The sequence below is a fragment of the Filicampus tigris genome, chromosome 10 (genome assembly GCF_054856515.1).
Source record: "Filicampus tigris isolate MCC_2025a chromosome 10, RoL_Ftig_1.0, whole genome shotgun sequence".
NCBI lineage: Eukaryota > Metazoa > Chordata > Actinopteri > Syngnathiformes > Syngnathidae > Filicampus > Filicampus tigris.
The window spans coordinates 16,176,820-16,189,950 of NC_141226.1; the positions used below are offsets into that span (position 1 = coordinate 16,176,820).

At 40.8% G+C, this 13,131-nt stretch overlaps 1 protein-coding gene across 10 annotated transcripts in view; it reads left to right on the forward strand.

Moving 5' to 3' along the window:
• Positions 1-13,131, forward strand: part of kmt2cb (lysine (K)-specific methyltransferase 2Cb) — a 65,298-nt gene that overhangs the window by 3,569 nt on the left and 48,598 nt on the right. For 9 of the 10 annotated variants that reach the window (XM_086042359.1, XM_086042358.1, XM_086042360.1 and 6 more), the window contains exons 2-3: positions 2,200-2,388; positions 12,437-12,525. In XM_086042359.1, coding sequence (XP_085898485.1) covers positions 2,201-2,388; positions 12,437-12,525 — 277 coding nt within the window. In that variant the 5' untranslated portion in view covers position 2,200. The remainder of the gene's footprint in view (positions 1-2,199; positions 2,389-12,436; positions 12,526-13,131) is intronic. The other variant, XM_086042367.1, reaches the window with a different exon arrangement.

Genomic DNA, 13,131 nt, shown 5'->3' on the forward strand with positions numbered 1-13,131 from the left:
CAGTATTTGGGTGAAGTTATTAGACGAGGCTTTTCGATCTCATTTCATTGAGACGTCAGTAAAGATGGCGTCACGTCATAACCGTATATGTAAAAAAAAAAAAAAAAAAGAGCCGATCGAGCCGTGGCTGAATTACTACTATTACCATAAATGTCCACATTATGCTTCAAGTTGGATTAAGTTAAATTCAAATATAAAGCCAGTACTGTTACTAAAAACAACTGCAGAGTCTATCTCCCCGCTGTCAGCACTTTTCCTACGCCCGCGCAGAGTGCGTTTTGGGCTCCTGACGTCAATTTCAGATTTATGCGACCTGGCCCAAAACGTTGACTTAATAAAAATACATGATACATGTTTTGGAGACAAATAACATACATTTCAGTCGGACACTTATCATTTATTTCCCTAAGCCGCGCAGAGTCGCAACAAGGATGAAAGAGCCGCATGCGGCTCCGGAGCCACGGGTTGCTGACCCCTACTCTAAGGTATACTGAGACCAATCAGAGACAAGCGAAAAAGAGATGCGGCAGTCAGATGGTGTCAGCTCCCCTAGAAGGTTTGACATCTCAGGTCGTATTTGTGCCAAAAGTGTTTCGAATGATAAAATGCTGCCTGGTTATTTGCTCACATTCAACCACAAATCTCAGATAAGTCCAAATGATCCCAATTAGGATGAACACAGATGAATACACCTTCACAAATACGGACCTACTGCTTATCCCTGCGTTCAGTCATGAACTCATTCACTGCCATTGACGAATTTACTTGTCTTTTCACAGTCCAGCCATTCAATTCCAGGAACTTATTTATCTATATTTTTCAAACATTAGGGTAAAAGAAGGTCAGTGAATGAGTCACACTGAAAATGAACAATTTATGGGTTTTGTTGCTAAATGACATACCTGGTTGAGAATCTGCACCAGAATTTAAGAGGTTCAGAGCTCCATCCCTCCACAAAGTTGAACTGAAATGGCTTGTGTAGTTTTTGCATTTTTTGTTGATAAACAAACCATGTTGGAAATTGTATTTGACAATTTCAATGAAACCCGAGCCTGCCATCTTTGTACGGGAAAATGTTGGGTAACGTATCCCACTGAAGTGGGAAGGTGTTATCGCTGTGGCCTGGGAGTGTCTGCTATCTTAACATTACGAAGCATGAGGCGATTGGTAACAGATTGGTTAGTTTTACCTGTCCTCAAGTAGCATGCCGCTTTTTATTGGTGATCTTCGAAAGATGGTAGGGACGGCATGGCATGTATGTGGAAAGTAGTTGACCCAACAGATCCTGGCTCAGTCAGGAGTGCTGAAAAAAAAAAATGCAACTTTTGTGATTACACGATCACAGATGAGAAAAAGTCATTCTACCCCAGTTGCCGCTTCCCATAAAATACCCTGTCTGAAGCTTTGCAATTTCGAGGCACCGTTAAGAGATTGTTAGTCATCGTTGTGGCTTGATGCAGAGGACTGTTAAAATACCAATACTAATTGAACCAGGAAATGCATTGGTTGAATCATGGTTCAAAGACTTGTGAATTTTGCCCGTTTAGCTCCTTGTGAGTGAACAGCAAAAAAATAAATAAATAAATAAAAGCACTGAAATGTTGAACGGGTTGGTTTGAGCATTAAAATTAAGTTCACCTTTAAAGGTTAAGTTCATCTTGAAATTTCCCTCGAAAGCTGAGTACGTACAACTGAGTTGAGTATCTTGTTTGTGACAGTGTCGCGGTTTCAACAGTAACTGCAGGAGATTACTGGGATTACCTTTAAAAAAATACATCGCCATGAAGTAGCCTTGTTAGGTTGTAATCGGACAAGGACGATGTGAATGCGTAGTTTACAGTCGAAGGGAAACGCGCGGCCGGAGTGTGAAAACGTCTTGCGCAAAATGATGTATGGCATTTTCATGCATCATAATTTAGCCAAAATCCACCCTTAACTGTGTGGACGTCACCACCTATGTCAACAAAACACCAGATAAGCGAATAATACATAACTAACCCTAGCAAAACTGGTGGTCACATTTGCAGTGTAAGCGCTAAAGTTCTCCTTATATTTAGTGGATTCTCTCTAAAATGTAGTTTGCAATATAGAATCAAAACAAATGGGAACAAAAAATGCATACTCGTAATGGGAACATTTCTGATCGGGATGCCTGCGAGAATTTGACACCGTTATAGCATCTTTGTTTGTTTGTGTCAGAATGTCATCAGAGGAACAGACTGTGGAACCCTCTGACCAGGGACCCTCACCACCCTCCAGCTGTGCAGGGTCAACATCCACAGGGAGTCCCATTCATGCCGACAAGCGACCACGTGGCAGGCCACGCAAGGATGCTGCCGCCTGCCTACCCCAGGCGCAACTCTCAGCCTCCTCTAAGAACAGAAAGAAGTATGTGTTCGCTTTACGTAACCACGTCATTTTTATAGTTTCATGTTGAGGTGAGTGTCTCGGACCCATTTTGAATTGGGTGCCGCCTTACATTCTCACAGTGTGAGGCAGGAGGGCGTGTTTTAGCCCTTGCGTGGTTATCTCTATAAATAACAAAACAACAAGTGATTTTCGTGAAACTTTGTGGAGGGGTGTAGAAATTTGGTGCAGTCAGAATTGGTTTTCATTTTTTTGCGTGGGCCTCACGAGTGGCGGTGTGTTCAAAGGGCAGGCTCCGAATCAACCAAAACTCACCTAAATACACCCACTGGAAAATTAGAAACAAAAACTAGAGCTAGTCACCAGTTTAGCAGAGTGGCACAATATTTGGTGGACATCTATCACAACAGGATGTGCGAAAATAGAGCCAGGCCTGAACTTGGTTGAAAGCAGATGTTTTGGGTGAATTCTAGGGTTTTAATTGGGCAAACTCTAAAAGAAGAGTTCACACGAATGAGTCCTAATCGCAAGCAGATTAAGCAGCATTAAGTATCTCAATACTGATATTGAAACAATACCATGGCAAAAACCTGAAACATCACTAAAGCCGTGAAAAAAAATAATAAATCTATATACAACTATAAGTATCCGCTAATCCTCATCAACATTGTGTGTGGTGGAGCCTATCGATGACAGAACATGGAACTTGAAATTCGGTTTATTTTTCCTTATTCAAAATAATATTGGGCAATAGAGGACATTAAATAACGGCCCGCGAGTTTGTTGTGAATTTGGCAAAGAAAGCGGACTGTGGTATTACTGACTGGCCTCCTCACAAGTACACGTCCCCATTGTGAAAGTTAAGCAGTCCATTGAAATATAATCTAGCACTGACTGCACTATTTTGTTACTTTGGTTTTCAGCAGAACTCACTTTAATTGAATAATAAAAGTCGTAAAAATTTAATACACAACTAGAGACAACACCATTGTAATTATTACATGCTGCTTGTACAAAATAGCACACATATCAATAAAAAACAGACTGCGTTTACATGCAGCCACTAAGCCTTTTATAACCTGAATATTGGCAGTATTCAGGTTTTTAAAAGCCATGTAAACGCACACAGTAACCTGAATATGCCCTTATTTGGGTTTTTAGAATTCCGAATGTCATGCTTGGGTTACTCCCTTTCTAACCCGAATATGCGTGCATGTATACGGCAATCGGAATATGACGATTGCACGGGACACTCTGCGCATGCTCAAACGCAAGGCATCTTGGTCTTTGTAGTACAGGAAGTGCTTGTATGCGCAACCCACTGGAAATACATGTTTAGTGATAAATTAAACATGGCGAAAGCGAGAGTAAATATGACACCACACTTTTAAAGCGAGGAGGAAATCGTCCGCTTCATTCGTGCGGTGAGTGACATGAATATAATGTGTTTTATTGACGCAAGCAAGTACCAAGCGGAGATGGCGTAAATTGTCTCATGTCGTCCGTGCGTCGCCGTTTCAGTCGGGTTATTTAAATGTGGGGGGGAAACTCTCTCCGCTCAAGCCATGTAAACAAGTTTTACTAAATGACTCAGAAATCGGAATTTGGACCGTAACCCGAATATTGACTGCAAGTAAACGTAGTTAGTCACGTTAATTATAATTGCAACAAAGCATACTGGAAATGCTGCTTCTCTAACGGCTCGTTGTGAAGCCCAAGTCACACAAAAACTACTAATCCTCTAGAAAAGTCCCATAAGTAATTTATTCTTTAAGATAAATTGGCATAGGCTCCAGCACGCTATGAGGATAAGCGGTACAGAAGATGGATGGATGGATGTTAATCTTTTTTTATTTAGGTGTCTTGAAGGGAAGTCAAGTAAAAAATACATTTCAATATGTTTTATGCACCCCCAGTAGTCTAAACATGGCATTCTGATAAATATTGTGTTTGTGGAATATGACTTAAGCAGAAAAATAGCTCTATTTTTCTCCATGTCGACTAAAAATGACATCACAGTTGCTCAGGGCTCAGGTAACGACCATTCATGGCTCTCCTGTTTTCTCAGTTTGGTCATGTGACATTCACAAGCTGAGTCGTGATTGGTCGTTATCTGAGCAGCTGTGATGCAATTTTCAATTGACAGCTAGTGGCAAAATGGCCGCCCACTGAGATGGATAAAAGCAAGTGGATTTTGCTGCTTAATTCATATTCCACAAATGCAATATTAATCAGAGTACCGTGTTTTTGACTAGTGGTACGTCATAGAAAATGTTGTTGTAAACAAATGTTTGACGTGACTTCTTCTTTAACCATTGACTAATTTGCATGCATTTGTATAAAGTAAAGTCGTGTGAATTTAGGTCACGTAATTTGCACATGCACATTGGTACGTGTGACGCAGAGACTGAGGGTGCACGGTTATAAGTTCGTCCGGCGTTGTGTCTTTGGCCAGTGACGCCGACCTCATCACCGGTATACAACTTTTTTTGTCCTTCATGACCGTCGCTATGTCACATTGCCAGACATGGTGTCATAAATTGGTTCTGTTTCGTAGACCTGGCGAGTGGTCAGAGTGGATTGGTGTCACAGAGTTGGGTCAAAAGGAAACTAGTCCAGGCGTCAGGGAAACCGTTTGTGGGCATGTAGGACCACGGGACACAAGTACAGCCCTGCGCCGGAGCTTGGCTCCGCAGGAACAACAAACGCATGGCACGTGATCCCGCCGAGTGCCGATGTGGTGTGACGGTGTTTCACCTTATATTTTAGCATTAAGGTAGCAGACTACAAAATTGTGGTTTGGTGGAATATTATGGTGCTTTAATATATTGTGCAATGCAATCCTGCATTAAAGGGCAATGAAGGCAAACATGTTCTTCACAATATGTTGTATGTGCTCTAAACACGGCAATCTGAATAATATTGCGTTTGTGGAATATTAAGTTGCCAAATCCACCTGTTTTTGTCTACGTCAGGAGGCAGACGTTTTGTCATTGTGATGTCATTACCAGGTCCTGGTCCTACTCTTCCTACTCAGTTTTTGTTTGGTTCTGTTCTCTTAAGCTTCGACTTGTTGATTGAATTGCTTTTCAGTGGTGTAGATGTCTACGTTGGAAATGCCTTCAGACCTTTGTCCAACCTTGATCAAAAGGAGGTCTCAATGGAGGAGGGCAAAACTGATACTCTATTCCTTGTGTCAAACACGCAGCAGTCTGTTTCAACAGGATGTGACGTGCAAGAGTAGGCAGCTGACTGGTGCCCATGACGCAACCAGATATTGAGTCATGGAAAACTCTTCCTTAGATGAAGAGCCTATATTGATAATTAGTTACACAAAAATCATTAAGCGTTCTCGGTCAAATAGACAATTTCAGCATCAAACTGCCCTGCGATGAATTCTCCCTTCATAGGGATTCAATGTTCAATTTTTTTTTTTTTTTTTTTTTCAGACTGCAGTTTTTGATTATGACCCTGTTTTTTTTGGGAGGCAGTTTGTGCAGAGAGATTATCCCAGAAAGAAGAATATACGTGTATCATTTTGCCACTGATAGATGCCACTAAAGTAAGGACAATTTGCTCGCTCCCCTGAAACGTCCTCAAAAAGGAGTGATGGACTCCACTGCGGACCGTTTACATCAGGAGTCTCAAGGGCCCACTTTCCTGCTTGTTTTTCCAGCTCATCCTGATCATTTGAATCAGGTATCAGCTCATCCTTGTTTTTACAATATCAGCGGTCACGACTGCAGCCCCAACTAATGTCTGGAGAGAAAATAATACACAGCTACACTACATGTGACAGGAAATGAATTAGCACGTCACCACATACCTCAGCTGAGAGGACGGGCCTATGAGGGTAAAAGTATCTTAATATAATACCTATTTATAATATAAGAACTTTTATTAGTCCCACAAGGTGGAAATGGACATCCGTTCACCAGCAATAGTGAATACATGAAATACACAAATGCATGTAAGCGAAGACATTTGTACGAGAAGTACATTGCACTAACTTGAACCCAAAATTTCAATCTAATCTAATCTAATTCAATCCATCAACAATATTGTTTGCAAAATAGATTTTACATTTTGACTTTTGAGATCAGACTTAATACACTTGATTTCCTTTACTACAATTGAAAACAGAATTGTAAAGGCTAATTCAGCTATATATACAGGTAGATGTTTGCTTGCACACGGAGATCTCATATCGTTTGATTCAGACGGCAACTACGTGCACCATTACAAGGTCGATGCAATGGATGGATTGCAATAAATATTGGAGCCATCATTTATTTACAATTGTGGAACAGAGTAATAATGATGTTGTGCAATTGAACCAAATTATTCTTTTTATCCTATTACATAATTTACTGCAATAACTGTCCTGCAGTAATGTTCTTGACAATATATGGAAATTAGGATCAAATTGAAGTGCATTTCTATAGGTGTGCCGCTCTGCAAATGATAGCTACTATTCTAGTAATATTAGACAACTAGTCTAGTAATATTAGATATTGCGAGTGCTGTTGCACTGTTGTCGCTTTAAAATACTTTCAAACCTGTCCCGAGACTCCAGCTTCACGTTTACACAATCAAATGGTTACAGAATGCTCACTACAACTTATAACATAAGTGACGTCATCGGGCAGCTGCCTTATTTTGGAACGTTCACCGAAAGTTAACTTTTTATGGCCAGTCCTCCGCTCTGAAAATTACATTCATAATGTTGCAACATCGGTCCATTAAAATAAAGTGATGGCAATTGACTTTTCCCTTTAGCGGATTGTCTCCTCTCCCAAGCAAAGCGAATGGAGCAGGTGTGCTTTAAAGGCTTTGGCAGCAAATGGAGATGCTTGCTATCAACATGGAATTATAATACGTTTAACTGTACCTGAATCCAATTTTGTGAAAAAAGTCATCTCAAAGTGAAAATACAGGATTTACATCGGACAGCTTTCAATGTTTCCTCCGTCAAATATTACGACTTGGTCGTCTGAGACACAGACACGTCAAATGGCTCTTGTCGAAGTGGTTGTTCAAATACACTCGTTGGCCCACGCTCCATCTGCTTGCCGGTCCGTCCGTTCCAGGGCTACGTGTTCCCTGTCAGATTTTCCAGGCAGCACACTGCTAGCTGGGTCTACTTACCACAGCATTATTTTCACCTTTTTTTTTTTTCCTCCCTTGCTGTGGTGGGACTGGGGAGGGGAGGAGGAGGAGGGGGACGAGGGGGAGAAGGAGGAGGGGGGATGCATAGATGAAAAGTCGCACAGCCGATTTCCGCATGGCTCTCTGGTTTGGACTGAAAACGCCATTCTCACAGGACTAAGACATATACAGTATTTTCAGCAAACAAGGTTGCGGATGAAATGTTTGAAATGTACACAAATGTCGTATTTAATCATGCCTAACAAATTAATTTTTTGGGGCGAAGGATAACTTTAAATTGCCATAATGTTTGATGTCAATTACTAAGGCTTGATTTTTGGCTCAATTGCAATGGGGTTGCACAATTAAAGATTGTGTTTTTTTTTTTTTAAAGATGATGCTGATGAAGGTTGAGTTGACTAGTGACTGTAATTGATAGTTTTTAAATATCATTTTTAAATCACACCATATGGGAATGCTTTGCAATCTATATTCTCCAATCTATATTACGCAGCATACACGTTAGAACACAAGCACATCGATGTGGGCTGGGTGAAGGCTCGATTCGTATGATCTTATTTCCAGCCGGAGAAGTAAAACCTCTCGCTCAGTGTGCGTGCCGCTGGGACAGCCAAGGCTTGCGCGACCTGGTCAATCGAGGCAACCTGCCATCGTTCTGTGCCCACCACAGCAGCGGGTTGTGCATGGTGGAAATTTGAGATGTTTGCAAATAATCACGGTCCTCTTCGTGGGCCGTGGACTAACTCCATGGTATCCTTTCACTACGATAGTGTGTCATATTGTATCGTAAGAGATTCAAACAGATGGCAAGGCGCATTTCGCAAAGCGAGCTTTTATTCACAACTACAGGCAACAGCGACCCTCTGAGACTGCTTGGCAACACTCGGGCATCGACGGCATAGAAAAGTCAGTTCTTCAAAATAAAAGCCTGCAGAACAACAACACGATTGGACCAGTGTGGGCTGCTGAAAAATTGGTCAAATTCCTGCTCGAGCTGTGCTTTTCATCCTTTTATTGGGTGGTTCTCCTTTACTTGCCAAAGCCGCGCTTTCAAAAATAGAAAACAATTTAAATCAATTAGGGTGACAGACTAATTTCATTCGGTGCACACACCTGTTGCTATTAATGGCTCTGCCTTGTCCTCAAGCGGAAAACACGCGAGTAGCAACTAGTCGACAGCACGCTCTAAATGTCATCCGTACAAACCCGACACCCCATAGGTCCAAGTGCCCGATTCCAATTCAATTGGGTCTTTGAAGCGCCTGACCACAAATTAAGTGTGAAGTTAAAGAACCAAGTAAATCTTTTACCGATTGATTTCTAAAAATGTGTCTGAGTGAGCCGTTCTTCACATCTGCCTCACTTTACTGTGCAGAACTGTATGCAAACGTGTTGCATTGTGTTGATTTGCTTGCCCGCATTATTGGTTTATTGGTTTATAAAAATGTGTCGTCGTCACTTCTTTCTTTATTCTCAAATATTTAAACGTCAACACTGGGCTGTGACAGTAAACGACGATATATACAACTATAAAAAGTTACCGTGTTCAATTGGCTGGGCTACTTCTCCATTGATTTAAATGAGGTCATCTTGGCGTGACTCCAGTGGCTATAATTGACAATTATTTTGCTTATTTAACGACACACATCCAATATAACATATTTAGACCATCTTTAATTTTCTATGCTTTCACTATAGTTAAGATTGACTGTTTTGTTTATTTGGGTAATTTTGGCAGACGTCAGTCCGTATATGTCACCGAATGGTGTATTTCAGTGACCAGCTGGCACTGATGTAGTTTCACCGCTCTGTTTGGTTGACGTTGCACTCGCATTGGCAGATATCCGATACTTGGCAAGGTTTTATCCACATTTGGATGAGGCCTGATTCCTTTCTAACATATCTGAATCTGTGTTTTTCTCTCTCTCTCTCTCTCTCTCTCTCTCTCTCTCTCTCTATGTTGCCGTGACGCCGAGCCCAAATGTGCCGCTTAAGAGCAAAAAAAAAAAAAATTGTCACTTGGGCGAAGCAGTGCAAATCCTGCCTATTTAGATTTTACTTAAAGGGGAACTAAATACATGTCCATGTTGCTTAACTCTATGCGGTAGTTATTATAAAGTACATCTGTAAAGCTGCAGTATATTTTTATTTATGTATTCATTTATTTTTTTTTTAAGTCTCACAGTCGGTTGATTGTAAGTTTTGCTGTTTCAGTTTAGGGCCGGGCAATATGACCAAAAAATAAAATTCCATATCACTTTGTAATAATTTGCCTTTCCCGTCTGAAAAGTCAAATGCCAAAGACATTATTACATTACATTACATTATTCCAAACAAGTTTACCTCTTTCATGTTATTTTATTTTATTTTGCTTTTTTTTTCTGTTTTTCTAATTTCATTTGCTCCACTCTGTTTGGGGCCATGTTGTTAATGGAAGCATGAATGTGCTCTGTTTGAACTATGACAGCCTCTGAAAAAGTAATTAAATAAAAAAAGTCTTCCTGACAATTCAAATTGATCAATTAATCACCCAGCTCTATTTCATATTAAACTCCCAAAAATTACTTGTCAAACCTTTTGTAATTCTAGTTTCATATCTCATTTGATGAGCTCTTTCCGCCCGGTAATGAGAACGTTCAAAGAAATAAATGATACATTGCTAGATATCGTAACATATCAGACCAATGAATCTATGATCCGCACACCTTGTTTATGTCACTGGTGAGTGGTTGATCAGAACGTCACACGACCATTAATTGCGCATCATATTTTTATATTGCTGGCACTTAAAATGACAATAAACACCGCCTCTTTGGCTCAGCTGTGCGCACGCATGTTTCTGATGGATGAATCGGCCCACTCAATTAATCTATGCTTGCAGGTAACTGTGATAAATGCCGACAAAGTTTGGCTCCATCCTCCTCATGCTTTCGGGTGGCCACTTATCTTGACATGGAAGTTGTTTGAAGGGAGGAGTCGCTTTGGCATCCAGCCACTTGTGATTTGTTTTTTTTTGTTTGTTTTTTTTCTTCTCGTCTCTCTCTGGTGACATCAAAACGATGCCAGCCCACATCCTGCCATCTCCTCCTCCTCCTCGGAGCGCCATGTATACTTCCAGGCACCACTGAGACACAACTGCTCTCGTTTGGGCGGTGTTTGCTCTTCCCGTTTAACATGTTTAACAGTCGTATCCGCCATGATTATGCTCTCCACGTGCTGTCTCCGTGATGATGTCAGCACAGCAACCTCAGCCTACTGGAGGATGCTGACAAAGGCTCCGTACTACAGTATTTATTTTGTGTGTGTGCACACGTGCATGTGATTTTTATGAGCTGGTATGCGGTCAGATGGTTGGAAGTGTTGATGTCTGAAGTGCTGATGTAGCTTAAGTAGTAAGTTATGCACTGGGCCGCGTTGCTTTTTTTTCATGATCTACATGTACAAGCACAATGTAATGTGCAATACTGTGCCAGGTGTCACACACGGATGCTTTTGAACACAGGAATTGGTGTTTTTACTTGGCAGTTTGACAAGATTTTAACTACAGTATTCTTTCATTGTTTAGTGTATGCAGACGTCATTTGGAGGTTACGGCGTGCAATAGACTACCGGTAGTATGCAGAGGAATGCATAATCATGTGTCATTCTTGGCTACCGTCATACTGCTTGTAGGGCTGGGAGATAGAGCCTGAAATTAACAGTAACATTTTTTTATTCTGCCCAAAAAACAGATTTTCGATTTGGTTATATTTGTCACAGTAAAACGGGCTGAACATAACATGAGTGAAAAGTTCTTCTATACATGATTAACATTTGTGTTTAAATTTGACAGCTGTTTCATGTCATGTACAGTGTGCTTCATTTTAAAACGCAAAATGGTGTTGTGTCCTTACAGTGGCTGCACGATTTTGGAAAACATGATGGGATATGGATGTTGACTATAGTGATGTTAGACATGTACCTAAAGAAATGACATTTTTGATATCTAATGGAGCAGATTTTTTTTTTCCATGTGGCAGAATAAGGAAGGTCAATGGCTACATTTACATGGACACATTTATTCGGATTAAAAGCCTGATCAGACTAAAATGCTTCATGTACACATGAACGGGCGTAAGAATGAATGTATCTCCATTAGATGAAGTGTTGACTTGACGTAACAGCGCAAATAGGAAAATACGCAAAATAGTACTAACGTTTAAAGTAGAAATGGACAGAGCGATGTTTTGTTGAAACCGAAGTCACTACATCTTCTACTACTACTTCCGGTATATTTGGTCAGTATGCGCATGTCAAAATAATTTGTTCCGATCGAACGTGTGATGCATGAACACGCAAGTCCTAATCAGATCAATATTTTTAGTGTCCATGAAAACAGTGCATCCGATCATAATTTTAATCCGAACATTGATTGGATTAAAAACATTTTGTCCATGTAATCGTAGTCACTTTGTTCCTAGCAAATTAATTGTAATTACCTTAGATAATGTCCAACTATTGGGTGGCGATGCGCATTTAAGCTTGCATCAGACCAGTCAAATTCAGATAAAAGCATTCAATTACATCAGAAAATGATTACATGTCTTTGCGATATACATATTGCATAGGCCATTTTCGCAATATCGATATTTTTTTCGTTATATTGTGCAGCCCTAGTCCTTACTAATGACAGATGGCTGTTCTAGCATTTCTATAAAATTGTATTCATTTTTTTTAATGTAAATGTATTTAAAATGGGTCCTTTCCTCCCTAATGGCAAAATACTGTAAGGCATGTACCGTCAACACTGACAGATAGTATTTATCCACTGTTCCTCCCCCTTTCCAGCCCAATGACAGCTGTGGCTACATCTAATTTCCATCGCATGCATTTATTTGTTTTCGCCTCTTTCTTGCCTTAGGGGCCGCACCAGAGGTAGGGCTATCATGGATGAGGAAGACAGTATGGATGGAACAGAGATAACAGAGTCCATTGGCCCTCAGGACACAGGTGAGACTGCACGTCCCCGTTCCTTGTGAAATAGTCATTCGGTGGAGGGTGGATGAGAGCTTTTTTTAGGCTACCTTGGCCTTCCTCTTCAGGGCTATTAATGAAGGGCTTCATCTTGAGCTGCAGTGGGTTTGTATTCCCCCTCACTTCAGTCTTTCACTCGCAGCTTCCACCTCTCCTCCTGCACTAAGATTGGCATAGAGGAGCAGTGGGAAAGAGCCCAAGGCTAATGCCCCCTAAAAGCTTTTTAAAATCCCATCAGTGTCTCCAGACACATTTGTGCTTTTTTAATGAGTGTAGTGTACATCAAGTCATGTGATGTTCGCTCTCATTCATTTTGATGCCCCCCCCCCCCCCCCCCCCCCCCCCGTTCATGCTAGATACCCTGGGGAGTAGGGATATTCCACTGGCGTCAATTTCTTTTGTTAGGTCTATATAACACCCACAACAGGTGTATTTATTCACATATATATTTTCTTGTCTTGTTGACATTTTCCCCTTTTTGGTGGACTGCTACATCTCATGTGTAAGACTCTGTCCACACCATATACTGGTCCATAGAGGATAATGCTAATTGCTAAACTAAATTGCAGAGTCACAAAAGAC